Source organism: Poecilia latipinna, unplaced genomic scaffold, assembly GCF_001443285.1.
Source record: "Poecilia latipinna isolate Pla-1442-1.1 unplaced genomic scaffold, P_latipinna-1.0 Scaffold242, whole genome shotgun sequence".
In the NCBI taxonomy this organism is placed as follows: Eukaryota; Metazoa; Chordata; class Actinopteri; order Cyprinodontiformes; family Poeciliidae; genus Poecilia; species Poecilia latipinna.
The window spans coordinates 319,400-338,917 of record NW_015112858.1 but is presented as its reverse complement, the minus strand read 5'-3'; the positions used below and the strand labels follow the sequence as shown (position 1 = coordinate 338,917).

The following is a 19,518-nucleotide window of genomic DNA, read 5'->3' as shown; positions in this document are numbered from 1 at the left end:
GGAGACATTTCATAACACAGACCTAGGCCAGGGCCAGTGTAAACATTCACCAGCTTATGTAAGACGGCAGCTCTCTGCTCTCTGACAGGCCTTCAGGTCTCTGAACGTTACCGTAGAGCCGCAGTATCACACAGGTTATCAGTCTGTCAGCTTGTTTTAACAGACTTTTGAGCTTTTTTTTTTTGTTTTGTTTTTTTCCTGAAACATATCTGACGTTTCTCTGAATGTCCTTCCAGACTGTTCCACTCTCTGACTCAACAGAGACAACTGAGCAAAGTGGAGACTCTTCTGATTGGACATGTGTCTCAGTCCTGCTTCCTGCCCCAGGACTGCGCATCAAGCAGCAAGTCAGTATTTACAGAAACATACTGGTTTGTGTGTCTAATATCGCATAATCACTCTGTGGGAGAAACTCTTTAATTAACCCACCGTAAAAGTTTGTCTAAGCACTTTTAAAAAAGTGCTTAAAAGCTGTGGAAAGATGTACAAAAAGAGAAAACATTTGGATAAAAATGTTAGTCTTTGATTGGCTGAAGAGTCTGTAACAGATTTTCATCTTCCATCGTGGCAAAAAGCTGAAAATGTATAGAATGAATAACAATCTGTTAAGTATCTCTGCATTCATAAAAATGAGTGCAGAGATGTGCTGAATTGTTAACATTAACATTGCATAACACAAATGGAATTCAGAGCTAAAAATTTGTGATTGATGTGAACCCAGTGGGTTTGTAAAAGCAACCAGATCAAATTAGCATTTTTCACATCCCAAGATCAAAGTATTGTCAATCCACAAATGTTAAGTTGGGACAAAATCTTGAGAAACAACCAGCAAAGACTGACAGATGTTATTGACGTCTCCACATTTACGAAGATTCGTTGCTGCATAAGTTGACTGTTCAGAGTGCCGCGTCTGAACCCATTCATTTTAATTTTAATTTTTCATTCATTCACTGTTTAAAATGAACATGCGGCATGCTGACATGAACAAAAGTTTTAAATGAAAAGCAGTAGTTTGAAGGGGAGAAAAAAAACCTTATCTAATTGACCCCTTATCTCTTATATATTCTACATTAATATAATAACAGTAAAGTTACAGAGATGGAGATAACAGCACACACACGATAAAAACGTTTGTTTTATTTTTATTTCCTGCTTTGATTCATCAGCTGCACTGCTACGGTGGTGAAAGCAGAACTTCCTCGGCTTGACCCAACGAGTGTTGAAGTGGCGGAGCAGCGCCATCTGCAGGCAGAGAGACGGAGGGGCAGGAGGCCAGGCCCGACAAAAGCGAAGAAGAAAGACCGAGCTGTGAGACTTTACAAACTGTGTGTGAGAATGACTCGACCCAAGCAAACCGGGAAGAACAGAAAACGAGTCCAAAGCGCAGAACAGCCTCGTATCACAGGAACTCAGGTCAACTGAACGGCCGGTAGCAGGGAGGAAAAAAGACATTGTGAAATAAATGATTAAAAACTGTTTTATAGGATTTGATTCAAACAAAGGAACACATTTCAGCTATTTTAAGTTCCATTTTTGTTTCCCTCTGTGAAAGATTATTTGTCTTTCACAGAAGAAAGACAAATAAGGTGGTAATAATGAGGTAATTATTTTAATCATTTTCTGAGAAAGTTCCATATTAAAAGCCAGACAGATCAGTAACTACCTCAAGTAAAGACTAGGCTTTACATTTCTTCCTTTGTTTATAGAACTGAGGGGGAAAAACGTTCAGAATTCAGCCAAATTAAGTTTTAGTTGCTTATACAAATCAACCCTTAGCAAATCATTATTATTCTTATTTCAGCGATAATAAATAAGATTTTCAGTTGAAACATTAAATAAAACAGTTGAACATGGGAAAACTTTCAGACATAATTTCCAAGGCAACGCTGTTAAATAATGAGTGCAAAAGCAGAGTTCATCCTTCTGGAAATGCATGCTGTGTTGCCTCATGACCACGAGGGGGCGGTGGTTTCCAAACTTTGAAACCACAATCTTTAATCGGCTCTTAGACTGACAACAAAACAAGTAATTTTTTCTTCTATTCTGTTCAATAACCAAAATTTGCCCCCAAGCAATGTATTTTAGTAAGAAAAAAATGATAAAGAAATAAAATAAAAAATCAGGATACAAAGATTTTCACAATAAAGGTTGAATTTAATTTTTTTTTTCTCAACATTTCTGAGATGATAAAAGGCAGATATTTATTTCACAATGTCTTATGTTAAGTTATGGAAACTTCTTTGGGACCCTATTAAATATTGCACTATTATATATTTATTTGATCAACCTTTGAGTCACTGTGGAGCTTAAGCCAAACTCCTTCTGGAATCTGGTAAATGTAGTTCTTTAGTGAAATGTAGCAGAATTTATTTCTAAGACGAAAACTGAGCCTGAGGATGGTTCACGTCTTTACTGCTGTACTTCCTATAATGTGTTCATCTCCTCCAGATCTGGTGTCTGTTTCTCTCCCTAGTTGATACGAAAATGTTAAAAAATGACAGCGGCTTCAAAAATGTTCACACTCCTGTTACAACGCCACCATCATAAATCCTTTCAAAGGTTTTTCAGATAATGTGACCTTTATTAAGTGGAGTTCAACTGAAAAACAAACAAATGTGTCAGAAAGAAGGAAAAAAAATCAGACTTATTTGATTATGAGGGCAATTTTAGCTCTGGACTTTGACTAGGCCATCCCGGAACTTTAATATTCCCCTAATAAAGTATTTATTTTTCTCCAGCTTCATCCATCTTGATTGTATTTAAAGTAAAGTAACCCCAGAGCATGATCCTGCCACTACCATCCTTTGCTGTCAAAATAACGATTACGAATGAATAACTTTTCTCCAAAAAGCTGCACAGGATAAATGTCGCATGATATGCGGGGAAAAAAAGTTATGTTCTCTTTTTACAAAAAAAAAAAAAAATCTGGTGTGAAGACGTTTGATAGCCGCTGTCTGTAGCCCAGCTCCTAGAAGCGCACGTTGAAGTTGTATTTGTACAGAATTTTTGTGAAAGCCTTTGTAAATTTTGGTTGCCGTTGCAATGAACTGGAAATCATTTGTAAATACTTGTACATGAGAAGCACTCATAAAAGTTGAGATTGATGAACATAAAAATGTTTTCATTGTGTTTTAGTTTGTCAGAGAAGGAAATTTGTAGCTGACGGTAAAAAAAAAAAAAAGTTTTTCTTCTGGAAAGTTTTAATGTACCAAAGCACACAAAATATAATCTGGTCCTCACAGATTGTAACATTATTGAAGTGTGACCTGAAATGGAGAAAATACACATGTTCATTATTAAGCAAAGACAAAGCAAAATAAGAGAGAAGCTGCTGGGGAAAAGGTAGAACACTTTAACCAGAAATATAACAGGAATGGCTTGAATAATCATGAGAAAAGCAGGAGGAAAGTTGTTGAATGCGTAAATGACAGCATTTTTCCTCCAGGTGCTGCTCCTTGACAGACTGGCGCCCTGGGTGGACTGCCCATGCTAAGAATTTTTACACACCAGTTCAGTTTGGATACGGGCAAATGAACCAGTTTTTTCTAAAACATTTTTCCAGATGGTTTAAACTCGGTGTTTATAAAAATCTAATTTCCCCACAACAATGTTAAAAAAAAAGTTTCTGGACATTTTAGAGAAGATATTTAAAAAATATATATATAAAAGATCAGTTTCCTGTTGTGTTTGCTTTTAATTTTACTCGTGCGCGTTTAGCTTTCATGTCTAAAAGAACTAAGTCCACGTGGTGCTTATTCCCCCCGCACACACACCGTCACTGTGTGCGGCTTTGTCGGGCCTTATAATGTCCATCAGGTAACTCAATTCCCCTCTGATGTCATGAGGAGTAATTGAAACCTTGCTGAGAGCTGCAGCCATGGAGCCGACCGGATCCCCGCCTCTCACCGGACAAAAATTCCGCTATGGGGAGGATCGGCAGCGGGGAACATGGCGCATTCACTGCGGATTAACTCACCGCCGAGAAAAACTTTGGAAAGTGGCGACGTAACGCGCGCGTGCCGCTGAATCGTGAGCGGACTCGCAGGACTCATCACCGGGGAACCGACGGCCGACTCCTGGGCTTGTTTTGGATGGTGTCGGAGGCTTTTCCTGCCCTCCCTCAGTTCTGCTGCTGCTGCGGGATCAAAGTTTGGAGCAGCAGGCGGAGGATTTAGCGGAGATGGAAAAGCCCAGAGCGAGGAAAGAGAAGGTGAGGCCGGTGGAAACGTAAATTGTGGGGGTGAAATGTGAGGACTGCCGGAGGGAAAAGAGATAAAGAAAAGAGTTTGCTGGAGCTTTTTTTTTTTTTTTTTTTTTTTAAATAAATGCAGGTTGCTCACGTATTATGAGGTGTTGACATCCTTCAGGATTTATGAGGAAAAGTCTGAAAACATAGGCGGTCCAAAGCTGTTTGGGGCCCTGAGCAGAATTTGGTTTGGGGTCTTTCCAACTGACAGTCACCACAGCTAACCCAGTAGCTTATTTACTTATTTTTAATCACTATTTATGCATTTTGCATCCAACATATCCTTATCTATAGTGTGTGTGTATATATATATATATATATATGGACTGCTTAGTAAAAATTGTTTCATGAATAACTTATACTTTACATTATTTTTATATTTTAAATGTGCTCATTTAAATCTATTGAGAATCAGTTGTTTTTTCATGTAGAAATTCCGTTATATTTTAGAGCACGAGTCACCAAACGTTTTGCTAAAGAGGCTCTTCATGAGTACTAAGTGATACAAAGGGCTGCCAAACTGACAGTTTATTTTTTACATCACTTAATCATTTATGTGATTTTGAACAGGCACTGTGTTGGAGACCCCTGTCAGAGGTTTGTACCTGTTGAGTGGAAAATTTAAGCTTCAGAGCAGTACTCCCCCACCGTGCCCCCATTCTGCTCCTTCAAACCAGCCAGCAACTATTAGCAAACATCTGGTGGAACTGTGCATCTGCTGAGCTCATTACACAAGCGACTTCTCAGTCTGAAGTTGGTAAAAATGTTTTTAAAGGTTGATAAAGGAGCCATGTGGTGATGACTTCCTGGAGGAAGAGTTTCAGAAAAAGCAGAAAGGCCCAGTTTCAAGGCATCAAATTATGAAGTCAAATATCTTTTAAGTCATATTTGATATATATACAGCATTTTTATAACAACCGAAGGTAACATAGTTACTTGGGAACTTTTTGGCAATGTTTTGGCTAACCAACAAATAGTCATAGATTTTAGAAAGCTAACACTGATCATCGTGAACATGCATCCCAATGTGAAATAAGGCTGAGACAGTATTATACTATTATTCTTATTAGTAAGAATAAAAAAACTAACATTTTTTTAGCAAATTAAAAATATGAAAAGAATAGGAAGAAATTTCTTTAGTCAGATGTAACCAAAATGTAACTTTTTGGCCTACAGGCATGTGCTACATGTAGCAAAAAATAAAATAAAACCAAAGGGTCTGACCATACCTTGAACACAACATTCCCACTGTGAAACATGGTGATGGCAGCATAGTGCTGTGGGTATTACTGTCTTCAGGACACAGAGGGAAGCAGCAGATTTCAGACCGGGCCAGGATAGTGACCCCATGACTGGTTCAGTCAAAGTACAGACCTAAACCCAACTGAGAATCTGAGCCATGACTCGAAAATGAATGTTTGCAGATCTAATGACTGAGCTTGAGCCACTGGTGAAATTGTCAGGAGTTCATTTCATATTTGGCCACCAGCCTGTTGTTTGATACTTCTTAATCTTAAATTAGAAGATCAATAATCATATTCAGGTGGAGCAGTCGTTCTTTTAGCTATGGAGATTTTTCTCCTCATATTGGTGTTATTCTTCAGGAATGTCCTCCCTGTGACCTGGGCAGAGTCGAGGGGCAGTGAATAGTAAGACGGGACGACAGGGGAAGCGTGTGTTTGCCAGCAGTCTTGGAAGGACTGGGCAGGATATTCATGCTGTGTTCCTGTTGCAGCGCTGCTCTACTGACTGCAGCTCCAGCAAATTCTTCTTTAAAATTTGATCATCTGTGTGTCTACTGAAATATGCTTTTTGTTATGGAGCAAATGCAACATGCAGGGATATTTATACAACTATAGATTTATCCTGCTGAGTGTCTTATTGAGTCTTTTTTCTTCTCACCTGACCGTGTGCGTGTGTGTGTGTGTGCGTGTGTGTGTACGGTACTGACCAGCTAACACAAAACTCATTTATCAGGTGATGCTGTTTTGTGCTTGATTAAGTATTTAAAATTAGTGGTGTTCCAATACGACATTACCGATATCGCTGCTTTGAGTGTTGACCGATACCGATATCGGCCAGATAAGATAACAGCAAGAATCATACACACTTTTGTTACGTATTTTGCTGTGTGAAATGTTAGGAAATAGTTGATCTAGTGATACTAGTCAAGCAGAGAACAATAGTCAACAACAACTGACCCAACCATTATCAACCAATGGGTCTGTGTTCAGGATACAAGCACTGCTGGATACAAATGCAGGAGCAGACTAAATTCTGGGATGGACTAAATGCTGGAGTGGAGTAACTACAGGGGTCGACAAAAGGCTGGGGGACACTAAATAGTGGAGCAGACTAAATTCTGGGTTGGACTAAATGCTGGAGCAGAGTACTTCTATCAGCTTGCGTATATCAGAGATTATAGATCCGATGCTGTTTTTCGGGCTGTTTTCCAGACTGATTTCCGATTTCAATGTGGGATCGGGACAGCTCTACTTAAAACAAATAATGTGAAGGGAACAGTGGCAAACAATGTAACTTGTTTAGCCACGCAGCTTCTCCTTCGTCAACCCTTCACACCTGTGAAAAGCCCAAAAGAAGCAACTCTTTTAAATCTTCCAATTATCAAAAAAATGGGGGGTGGGAGAAACACAAAATGGAATCTAATCTAATCTATTAAAATATGACATAGTGTTGGCTAAAGGTTTTTTTTTACAACTATATGCACACACTCGTATATACACGTATTTGTTTTGTTCTGTCTTTCAGACAGATTAATAACTGATGAGAATGATATTCATCGTTTTAGTTTTGGTCTAATACATTCTAGATGTAATCTACATCTGTCATTTATTAAAAGAAAAGTGTTTTTTCCTGTTAGCTAAAAATGATTTATTTTTATGGACCTCTGTGAATGGAAAGCTGTTGTTTTCCATTCACATTTCCATTGCATTGTTATTTTGTAGCAGTTCTACATGAGTGCAACTTCAATAAAGATATTATGACAACAAAAAAAGAGGTTGTTGATATCCAGGCAGCGATGTTTAGTTTGATGCCACAGTCATCCCGCTTTGTTCTTAGAAATAAAACCCATTGAAATAAGTGGAGATGGATAAACAGGCTTGTTTAAAACGATGAAAACCTCCACAGAGCAGATGCTTCACTCGTATCAGAAACGTGAGACTGACAAACGCCTCTGGTCTATTTCAAGTAAATCTTAAGTACCACTTCAAGTTTTCTGGCGTCTTCGTCAACAATGTTGGCTGATGCATTTTGAAGGTTTAGGAATCCCTTAAGCTCGTGTGTGTGCGTGGGTGTGTGTGCGTGTGTGTGTGCCTGTGGCAATTTGTAGAGAGATAATGACGGCCTTGGTGTAAGCTCTGGTGAAAACCCGGATTTGGAAACACCAGATCAGAGGAGGCAGCTCTGTGGAAGCGCCTCGCTCTCGGCCGTAGTGAGAACATTTGAGCCCAAGTTTCAGCAGAACCCACTTTGACTTTGTCACTTTTTTCCCCCCGCATCTTCCTGAAGAGTTGAAGTGGTTACAGCAGAACAGAGACGTGAACGCAGCAGTTTTTCACTGCATCATAAAATTCATATGAGGCAGCTACTGTTTGCTGTTATTTTGGGTATCTTTCCATCTTCAATAATGTTTTTTTGTGTGTGTGAAAATGTAACTGACAATATTCTTTGAGTGGGCTGTTGTTTTAGTGACGGCTTCAAATACTGGAAAATTACACTTAAATCAGTTTTTACTTCTCAAATGTCTGTTTTATGAAGCATCATTGAATGGAATAGTTTCTAAAATCCTTTCAAATTTTCTTTATCCTTGAAATAATCCTGACATGATGGATAATTCAAAAGATATTTCTAAGTTTTAGTATGAACACACATCCTTTGGAGTTCAGTGCATCCAGTGTAATGTTTGGGTTTAGTTTTTTCCTGTTTCCATTTGGATGAACTCGTAATTGTCTAGCCAGTCCAGATCTCACTGCATCAGATCGTTCTTCAGTCAGTTCTCAGTTGTTCTTTGTTTTTCTTTAGATCCAACTAAAGAAAAATGACCTGCATGTCTTGTTTAATGACATGCAGGTCAACGTCAATTGGTCTTTTGAGCATTTTTAAAACAAAAGTTATTTGAATCCAATACTAAAGAAATAAAATATGCTAGATTCAATTTCTACGATGGTGTACGATGGCCATTGTAGATAAAATTTAACATTGAGTACATTCCCACCAAAATTTCTCAGACATTTTCTAAGCAAAAACAAGGAAATTTCTGAGTTTGAGAAATTAAAAATTTTCAAGAAAAAATGCAGAAATTTTTAGATTATTTTTTTTAGTTTTTTTCTAGAAAATGTCTGGGCTTGATTTCCTCCAAAATTTCTGAGTTTTTTGGAGGAAATTAAGTTTTTTTTTTTTCTACAGTGGCCCTAATACACATCTGATGATTCAGATGTAAATTATATGGTTTTGAATATGTTGTTCAAAGTAGTAGTGGTTTTTTTACAAATATGATTTCTGCAGGATTTTGGTTAGACCAAATTCCATGGGAATATATTGGACAGTAGTCTGATGAAGATCATTTATCTATTAGCCTGGTGGTACGACAACTGTAACGGGACAAATGTTATCTCAACAATTGAATATCACAGCTACTCAATGTAAAGCAGTTATTTAAAAAAAAAAGAAAAGAAAAATACAAGTAATTTTGATGATGTTTTTTATTAATAGACACAGAAATGTGTTGCTATGTCTTGCTAAGCGTGTCCTCTTCCTCTTCCTCCTCCGTCTTCTCCACAGTTCTCCCTTTTTGGCTCTCGCTCCACCGGCAGAGCCACCAACCCTTCCTCCTCATCCTCTCGCTCTTCATCTCCCGGGATCCCCTCGGCCCAAGTCGGGAAAAGGCTGGATCGGATTTCTGGCTCTGGCGGTCCAGCCGCCCTGAGCAAAGCTGAGTTCTTGGAACGTGTGCGCCGCAGTAACCAGGCCTGCCAGCAGGGGGAGTTTGTGCTGGCTGTTCGTCTCTACACCGAGGCCCTCACCGCGGACCCGCAAAACTGCATCCTGTACAGCAACCGGTCTGCGGCCTACCTCAGACTGGGACAGCACGCCAAGGCTCTGGACGACGCAATCAAAGCCCGTCTAATTAACCCCAAATGGCCCAAGGTAAGACGTTTGACCTTTGATGACCTTACTGCTTTAATTGTAGTTGTCGGTTGAGCAGAGTAATTGGATTTAAAAGTGTAAGTAATGATCAGGTCGGAGAAAGAAGAACAATGATTTCCTGAGATCAAAAGTCAGAATTATTTTTATTTCTTGGCGCTAATCGTCTTCGGTACACCAGCGTAAAATGTTGCTCAAATAAAAGTTAAACGTCCACAACTTGTGGGATGTGGTCAGCTCCAGCTGTGCTTTTACGATGCCTTGTAAAAGTGTTATTTGTGATAAACCAACGCAAAGTAGTGTGTAATTGTGACTGGAAACCAAATTTTTGTCTGGAGGTTGTTTTTTTTTAAAGTGTTTCACACATTTTCATGCAGCCATCCTGAGTGAATACTGCGTGGAACTGCATTTAGCTCGCTTACAGCCGCCAGTCCTTTAGGGAATGTCTCTAGAGCAGGCGTCTCCAACTGTCGTCCTGAAGATGCAGCTTTTGCCAAACTTGATGCCATATTGAAAAGGTAATTCAGTTATTTGATTCAGCTGGTTGGAAAGCTGTTTGAAATAAAAACTACTTGGTCAAAGTGGGTATTTTTATTTTAGAGTTTTGTGTTAATGATGCATCTATAGTAATGGCCCTAAATCAGACCACTCACTTGAAGAAAACCAGATTTAGACCGCATGAATTGCTTCTCTCCTCCCCCAAAGGCTTGAAGTGGTCGCTTGCATCTAAACAGTGGAAAGTCAGAGAATATACTCCGAGTCCTTCAAGTCCTTTCAGAGAGGAAAGTGGGCAGTCGGAGGACTACCTCTGTCGGGACAGCTGGTTCCCAGCCAGCTCCGCTCCGCTTCCTTTCACAGTGAGAGAGAATGGACGGAAGTGGTGTTTGGGTGTGTATCCGAGCAGTGTGTGTATGTGTGTGTTTGTGTGCAAGTGTGAGATAGCTTTGCACGGCTGTTATTTTGTTTTGGAAACCCTGGCGAGGCCTTGGCCCGAGTTTGGTACTTAAAGACAATACCAGAAGCAGCATTCCTGTGTTTGTGTGTGTGTGTGTGTGTGTGTGTCTGCATAGTGGCGGTGTCATTGCTGTGAGCTCACTGCAGCATTCGCTTTGGGTCAAAGCTAAGGTCAGAACCGATGAACTACCAGAAAGAGAGAATCTTTCTGCTTCACTTCCTTCTTTCTACCCTTCAGTCGGCCATCTTTGCTTTCTTCTCTCCTCCTTTTCTTCTTCTGTGTTTGCCTCCCACAGTTTGTCCCATTGCTGCCCCCGCTGACTTGTCTGTTGGCACAGCACTCTCAAACACGCGCATTATCTGAATCTCACACACACACACACACACACACACACACACACACATACATGGAGCGACTCGGTCATGGGAACGGAGTGGAGGAGTCGGTCAAAAGTCGCTGAAGTTTGGGTGCTTATCTGGATAACAACAGCGCGCAGGCAGGCTGGCAGCGCTTCTTTGCATTTCGATGTTTTCGTTTCGTTCATCCGATGCAAAGATTTTGGAGAAAGCCTTTTTGTTTCTTTGTGATTCAAATGAAGTAAAACTTGCTGCAAGAGCGAAAGCCTTTCCTTTGACTGAGAAGAAGTTTTTATATGCTTACACCGACCAGGCTGTTTGCTGTCGTCTACACACACACACACACACACATACAAACACACCTACACACACTCTCTGCCTGTATTTTTTATTGTTTGGTACTTTTGAAGACCGAGCAGGTTCTTTTTTTTTTCTTTTAGATAGCTAAGCTCATGAAGAAAGTGAAACTTTCTGTTCAATTTGTCAGCTCACAGGTGAAGAAGTGTTAGTTTACAGAAAACCTGAAGGAGGTGCTTCGAACAGCCTTTCACCCCAGATAGAGCTGTGAGTCTTTCAGGGGAAGTCTCTGCAGCATCTAGAAACTGAAATTTGTCTTTTTCTTCTTTTTTTGTTCTCTTTTTTGCAAAATAGCTGAGCCAACTGGGTGCACCCCAATGGGGGTGCCACAATACAATTAGAAAAAATTTAAGAATTTTTTTTTTTTTTTATGTTCTGGTTGTCAGAGATACTTCAACCAATAAGTAAAACCAATATATATATATATTTTAGAAACAATAACACTAAACATAGAGAATAATTTTGATTGGAGGTGTAAACTTGGACTTGTGAAAGTAAAAGCAGCTTCATTCTTTGCTGGCTCACGTTTCGCTGCAGTCTGGTTCAGCTCGACGTTACGCTGAGGGTTCACTCAGAAGGAATCAGTGCAGATCATCAGGAAGGTGGAGGCAGACCAGATGGCTGCCCCGCTCCGCCTGTTTACAGAGCAGCCAGAGGAGTTGGCCCCGCGTCGCTCTGGATAACTCTGTCATTAAGAAACGTCTCGCTGACCGCACGCTGCACGGACGATTACTCGCATACGGGCAAAGACGCTCTCGTTTCTTCAAGCGGGACGAGCAGGAAGGGTTTGCTTTGGGAAGCCTCCCCACATCAAACTGTTCAGGCTCCTTCAGAGTAAAAGCTGCTTTACTGATGTTTGTGCTGAGAGTGAAAAGTGGTGGAGAGCTTTGTCCAGGTCAGAGCATGAGATGGGGAAGGGAAGGAGTCTCCAGAGGAAATGATTTAATTTAAATTAGTTTCTGTGGACTTGAAATACAGAATTTTCCATCTTTATTCAGTTTTTCTTTTAAAATAAATGATGTAGCTGCAACCTGCGGGTCCTGAGCCTCTTTGGATCTTCCACAAGGGCTATTTAAAACTTCAAATACACATGTTAAAGAAACAAATGCTGAAAATAGGTATAATAATAAATGCAGTTTTCAGTTTTTTTTTATTGAATAACTACAATTAATTTTCACAACTGAATCACATTAAAATTACCTGTCTTAGCAATTCATGTAAGAAAATATTTTTGAAAAAACATTGTTTTTCTTTACATGAAATAAAAGATTTTTTAGGGGAAAAAACACTTGTGCTTTAGAGATTTACAAAATTGAAACTTTTTGCAATGCCATATTTGTGCATTTGTAGACTGGAGTAAATTTCTGCCAAAAAAACTCAGAAATTTTATAGATAAAAATGTGGATATTTCCACATAGTTTTAAAAGTTTTTTTTTTTTTTTTACTTTTCAAACTTTTCTTTCTAGATTTAGATGAATCAAAAAATGTCTAGAAATTTTCTGATATTAATTTCAAAATATTAGTTCTTTTTGTTGCAATTTTTCAGCTTTTCAAACTAAGAAATTTCCAGGTTTTTTTTCTAGAAAATCTGAGAAATCTTCTAGAAAAAAATCAATTTTAATCTCAAAATTTGTTGCGTGTTTTGGCAGGAACGTACTCCTCTATTTTTTTTCCTAATACACTATTGTCAGTTGTGTTACTTTTATGCAGAACCTGTTGTTTGTTGTTCCTTCAGATCCCCATTAGCATCAGCAGCTTCCGCTATTCTTTCTAGTTCACATAAAAAGACAGATCATTTTTACCAAAACATCACATAGATGAAGTATTAAAATAACACATTCTATTCTACCTGTATCATTCCTCTAATTGAAGACTACTCCAAAAAACATATTTTATTCAGACTTCAGAGAGAAACACAGATCAGTTCATCGTGTGGTGTCAGAATATGACTGAAGAGGATTTTTGGAGAAACCACTAGAGAGCAGCACTGACTTGTGAAATTCCCCTCTCATCCACAGAGGAACGTGAACAGTTCTTGTTGCCAAAGCGACTGCGTTGCCCTCTGATGACCCACATCACATGAGGCTTGGTAACACACAGGCCCTGTAATCCACCCCAGCTGACTGACTTCTCCAAAAATCTGTCTCAGAAGCTGCTCTGGAACTCGTGTTATCGGCCACTTAGTGTTTGCTTTCTTTTTGTTCTACTTCTTCTTTTTCTTTTTTTGTTCCCCTGAAATTCATCTCTCCAATTATGTGCATCAGCAGGAGGGCCTGCTGCAGCTTCCTTTGCGTCTCTCAGACCTGATAATATTCTCCCGTACTGCTGGCTCTGGGTCTCCTGCTGCCAAAACACTTCTGCAGAACATAGTGAGTTTTATTTTAGCCTGCAAGGAGAGTTGGGGTTAATTTTCAGGTAATCGGAAGATGTGTGCCTATACTAGCCAGCTCGAACCAAAAGCTGCTGACTCAGCAATTAAACACAAGCTGCTGGTGGAGGAACTCAACTGTATGTGCAAAGGAAGGGGAAAGATAAGAGGAGTGGATCTTAATGAAAGATTGTCTCAGTTTGATGTGAACGAAGCATGGTGGGAATGTCGCATGACGAGGATTTAGCTGGCTTTCACTCTGCAGATCTATAAGCACACACTGGCAGCAGCGGCTAGCCAGTGAGCGGCTCAGTTTCTACAGCAATGGCAGTACGCCAGCCATAAATCTGATCTTTATTTAAAGGGGCGGTATTACCTAGAATTGACTTTTTTCAGCTTTGCATAGTGATAATGTTATTGCCTCATCAAAAAACACACCTGGAGTGTTGCCTTGATTCTTCCATGCATGTTTGAGGAATCCTTTAATCTCCATGGCAACTATTTTGCTCTAGAAAACGCCTGGGTGGACCTAGCCCCGCCTTCGAGATGCAGCTCCTCCTCAGAACGCAGTTTCCAAGCTACCAAGTTTCTGCCTCACAGAACAGCCCTCCCTCATGAACCCCCCACTCAGCTCCTTCAGACTAGCCAGAAACAATTAGCAAACACCTGGTGCCACCGTGTATCTACAGCGCTCGTTATACAAGCTACTTTTCAGTGCTACGCTGGTGAAAACATTGTAAAAGGGAGGAGCCAAGGTGTTCAAATATCAAGTTGATTTTCTCTAAAGTTGTATTTGGTATGTACAGAATTTTTAATGTTATTCATATAGAAAAATATAAATGTATTAGTTATGAATTAAACCAACAAATGAAGTTGTAAAAACAGAATCCTTTAAATTGACAGAAACAATTTATTTAACTAAACTTAATTCAGTGTTACAGACCTGATATAAATGAAACAGCTGTTTAATTGTAGTCATTCATCCATTGTCTAGAATTTTCAATCATGTAAAATAACTTGTTGAAAACGGACCGACCTCCTGCAGCAGTCATGCCATTCATTGCTTGGTAAAGTAACAGGAAAAGGAAAAGGCCGACTTTCACAGGAAGTGCTTTTCAATTAAAACCTTCCAGCAGCCAGTATGCGGAGAACATTCAAACTCCGTCCGAAAAGACCCCAGGCCAGGATTTAAACCCAGGACCTTCTTGTTGGAAGGCAGTCGTTTCCCCAGTGGCTGCCGAAGGTGCATTCACTTTGCAGAAATAGAGCTGATGTTTGAGTTTCCAATTAACCAACATATATTTTTTTGGTGCAGCTCTTAAAGAAAAACCAACAACAACCAAAAAAAAGACCCAGGAAAAAACTGGTTCAAAAGCCAACTCTCAGAATTCAACTATCAGTCTATGAATCCCACACGTTTCTGTTTAATTTGGTATTTCCTTGTGTCACAACGTGATAGTCTGCATAATTACATACTCTACAGTGTAATTAAAGCAAAAACAAAGCTGTGCCCTTTGACTGTTTCCTCCATGTTTCACCGTTGTAAAATAATCCCAGATTTCTGTTTTTCCTGAAGTTCGGCGGCGAGACAAATAGACAAACTGACACATTTAAACGGTCTAAGGTCTCCTCACTATTAAAACAAACATAATTACAGGTTCATCTGTTTGGCGTTTCCACAGCAACAGCATGCCAAGCTGCTGGATGCGCAGCTCAGCTGGGCATATGTGGCACCGACTGTTTGTCCGTTTCGCTCTCAGTGAAGATGATCAAAAATACCTTCATAGGGCTGAAACGATTAATTGATTTATTCCCGATTAACTGATTATTGAGATAATCGTCAACTAATTTAGAAGTTGATTAATCATTAACTGGAGTTTACAGACTCTGAAAAAGGGCAACTTGCTGAAAACACAACGCATTCAAATCAGTAATTAAGTCAAATCTTTACAAAATAAATATATATTTTGCATTTAGGATAAAAAAACTCCTCTGCCTGTAAAAATGTTTTACTCTTAAAATGGCATAGCTTTAGCTTCACTCGGTTCAAATTCACTTAAAGTATTATATGCTGTTGCATTTTAGACAATAAAATGTTTTTTTATTTATTATTATTTTAAAAAGAAATTAGTTTATTTGCTTTTTTATGTTTTTCTAATACAGTACAAAAAAAATGCTTAAACGGTTAAATAAAATTCTGTAAAATATGCTAAATTTTACCTGATTGATCATCAGAATGATCAATTAATCGATTACTAAAAATTATAAATATATTTCTATTACAGTATAAAAAAGACTCAAGTGGTTAACTAAAAACTTTAGAATGAGCTCATTTTGTATCTTATTAATTGTCAGCATAATCGATAGATTAACTGATTACTAAAACAGTCATTTTAGTAATCGTTTTAGCCCATTTAGTAATCGTTTAAAAAAAAAAATTCTCCATCTTGTATTTTCATATTAGTAGGGAAATCTGCAGCCGTCAAAGGATTAGCGAACAGAGGGCTCAGCAGTTTCGCTGTCAGATAGGGTTAATTCTGTCTTGAATGTTTCCTGCTTATCTTTAACCCTCCCACCCCCCACAACGCCACCCTCAAATTAAATTATGCATTCATGGGTTTAAGTGGAACCCTTCAAAAGCTTCGGCGGCTTTTGCTGTCACACAGTGTCACTGCAGGGATGTTAAATAGGAATTCAAGACAAGGCTTTTTAAGCTTGTAAAGTTTGCTTCTGCTCCACATGTTCATTGTTTTTTTTTTCTGAATTGATTGGTACATATGATGTTCTGTTCATCCAAATATGTCCACATAGTGCAACGTTTAGCTTCCGTTGATACGGTCAGACGCTCTGACTCAGGTAACGCAAAACAAAACGGTTAATTAAGGAACAGAAGAGAGCAGGACAACGCTGCTGAAGGAGGACTGCAGAGGTTCAACTGAAAAAAAACCCCAAACACATTCTAGATTCAACAGGGAGCTGATGAAGGGAAGCTAAACCAGCAGAAATATGATCTCTCTCTTTTTAATTTCTATCAGAACTCTTGCTGCTGCATTTTGGATCAGCTGGAGGCTTTTAACTGCATTTTGCGGACAGTAAAGAGTTACAGTAGTTCAGAACTGAAGTAACAAATCATGATCTAGTTTTTTGCAGCCACTCCTGGACAGGATATTTCTAATTTTGGCAAAACTCCAGGTTTAGCAGAAGGAAATCTGAGGAACTTGTATAGAATTAAAGCGACATATCCTGGTTAAAAATAACGTACAGGTTCTTTATTTTGTTATCGGAGGCCAAGTTAATGCCACCAGGACTCTGATTTGACCAATCAGTTTCTATTTCAGAGGTTCCGGTCCAAAGACGACAACCTGTCTCTGGTTGCCCGGATCCTTAGAAACAGCAGCTCTGAGGAGGAGCTGCGTTTTGGAGGCGGGGCTTGTTCCACCCAAGCGTTTTGCGAAGCTGAATGGTTGCCATGGAGATTAAAGGATTTCTCAAACTTTCATGAAAGAATCAGGGCAACACTCCAGGTATGTTTCTAATGAGGGAATAACACTATAAATATGATGTAAAGCTCAAAAAAGGTTGATTTTACATAACACTACCTCTTAAGGTGTTTACAGTAGAACAGGATGTTTCCAGCTTGTTAGAGTAAATCATAGTTTTCCCAGAGAGCGAAGCGCTAATTAAAAGTTCAGCAGTCTGCCACAGCAACATAGCATCTACGTAGTAAAGATGAATAATTCCGTTGTGTGGAAAAGCTAATTTATCATTAATAAAACCTCTTAGGCATTGTAATTTGCTAAAGTGGAAACAGATAATTTTATTATTTTTATAGTGGAAAATAGCTAAACAACAACCCCGGTGCTAAGTAGGCACATCTCTCCAGTGTGGTGTAATTGTTAGCAGCTCCTCCTCTCTGACGCTGTGATATTGGGGGCAGCTGGCTGAAAACGACCTTCATAAGAGTCCTGAGGGAGCGCAGCAGGCCCAGGCTGCAGCCACAAGCTGCTCATAAAGACATACAGAGTCTACCTGAGTGTACCTGCTGGCCTGGACAAGTGACTACAACCTTGCCATAAGGCACAAACTCACCAAATTAGCTATTAGTAAGCAGACTTAATGTACGATGTATAAACAGCACGTCCTGCGTAGTGATACGTCCTGCATAGTTTCACTGGTCGCTATGGAATAATTTATTCATAGAGACACACAGACCTTTGACACTGTTAGCTTATTAGTGGCAGTTATTTTGCAGTAGTTTTAATCTGCTCCGAGGTTTTCGCCTCTGGGATGCAGTGAACGCTCAGACCTTAATATTAAATTGAGTATAGATTCTATGTTTTTGCAATGAATTTGACAAATATAAATATATATTTTTGTAATTTTTTCCCCCCCTGACTCTCATTTTACGCTAATGCTTTATATCTACCTGATCTTTCTTTAGCTCCACGATGCCAGTTTGACCTTTGAAGGCTCAGGTGTGTGTGGGAAATTGCCAGCATTATTTTTAATTCATAAATGACCAGAGGCGCTTCAGGCAGAGGCTCATCTTTGAGGGGGAAAGCTAGAACCGCTTTTTGAAGGTGGTGAAGGATGTTTTAAACACTCCAGAATCGCTAAATGTGTTTTTTCACCTCCAGATATCTCTACTTCCTTTGACGTTCTGTGAGGGGCCCCTTCTGGTTAGACGCTTGGAAAATGTATGTGCAAACTCGGCTTCGGTATTTTAGGCATGGCGAAGTGAATTGTTCCATGAGCAGTTTGGCTAACTCCTTCACAGCTTTTACCGATGCAACACCCTGGTTTAAGAGAAGAGGAAGGTCATATTTCATTGTGTTTAGATGTTTTGTGGATGGAAGAACCAGGCATGAACGAGAACATGAAAGTGAATAGTAGTAATAGTGAAAATGTTGGGGAACGAATAACTTAAACTTTGCTGTAGGTCTGCTTGGTAGGAGGTCAAAGGAGTTGTCTGAAACTTTATGTGATCAAAGTTGATATAAGTGACTTATGAAATGGTTTCTCATTCACACATGGTGGCGTTGTAGTTGTTGGCAGGTTACTGTGGATCAAAGGGTGAATAAGCTCATCTGAAGCTCAGTGAGGGTTGGTTAGAACCAGTTTTGTAGCAGTTTTACAAGAACTGGTTCTGGTGATATTTGCTGATCTCTAGATGGTATAAACTTGAGGAAGGCAGGGAGAGGTGAGTTGAAGACTCTCAATCGATCAGGAAAGGACTTCTCTGGAGACCCAATCATTTTGAGGTGTGCATCGTAGCAGAAGAGCAAATAAGATGCTGGAGGACAAGAGTAACATCAAGTAGATTCAAGGTAAGCGAGTGTCTGGGTTCAGGGAGATGGAGATAGAGCAACGAGCCTTGGAGCACAACAGCTAGGAGAACCAGGCTACCACAACTATTGACAATCTGGCAACATCTATGATTCCTGCCGGTCCTCTTCAGCAATGTTCCCTGCTGAGCAGATGATTTTCAGGTGAGGGAGCCAGTGCCTCAGGAACAATGCTGCCCGTTAAGAGATCAGAGGTACAGAAAGGGAGGAGCGAAGAGGAGAGGTAGAGACAACAAACCTAAACCTGCTCCCAGATCACAGCATAGACACTGTTCCACTAGAATGGCTTGTTTTTATCTGAAAGTTTGAATCAATTTCTACTTATTTAACATATAATGAACATTCAATTGGGGAAATAAATACCTGAATGCATTTAGACGTGTGCCACTTGAATATGGTTCTTCTTAGCGCTGAAAGGCTTTTGACTAGATGAAATGTTAGGTGTTGAGCTGGAAGGGTTAATGGTTTTATCACTGTTCAATAATGCCTCTTGCTAAGGGGCGGAGCCCCTTTCTGCTCTGACAGAGTTCTCAGTGGAGGCAGATCAATGCCGAAGCCTCCTGCCTTGTTACTGAATCAATATGGGTTTTTATCTAAATGCACAAAACCTGTACACAGATAAGTCAAACACACACACACACACACACACGCGCACACCTACACACGCACGCACACACATTCACACGTGCACAGGCTGGTCTGATAACCAAACATCTCCACGTTGC

The 19,518-nt window shown here is 39.6% G+C and overlaps 2 protein-coding genes across 7 annotated transcripts in view; both read left to right on the top strand.

Moving 5' to 3' along the window:
- Positions 1-3,104, top strand: part of pla2g3 (phospholipase A2 group III) — a 22,061-nt gene extending 18,957 nt beyond the window's left edge. For all 3 annotated transcript variants that reach the window (XM_015032480.1, XM_015032478.1, XM_015032479.1), the window contains 2 exons: positions 237-347; positions 1,167-3,104. In XM_015032480.1, the coding sequence (XP_014887966.1) occupies positions 237-347; positions 1,167-1,422 (367 nt within the window). In that variant the 3' untranslated portion in view covers positions 1,423-3,104. The remainder of the gene's footprint in view (positions 1-236; positions 348-1,166) is intronic.
- Positions 3,105-3,749: 645 nt separating this feature from the next.
- Positions 3,750-19,518, top strand: part of ttc28 (tetratricopeptide repeat domain 28) — a 109,254-nt gene continuing 93,485 nt past the window's right edge. Inside the window, exons 1-2 of one of the 4 annotated variants that reach the window (XM_015032472.1) lie at positions 3,750-4,210; positions 9,050-9,415. In XM_015032472.1, coding sequence (XP_014887958.1) covers positions 4,181-4,210; positions 9,050-9,415 — 396 coding nt within the window. In that variant the 5' untranslated portion in view covers positions 3,750-4,180. The remainder of the gene's footprint in view (positions 4,211-9,049; positions 9,416-19,518) is intronic. The other 3 variants (XM_015032473.1, XM_015032474.1, XM_015032475.1) reach the window with 3 other exon arrangements.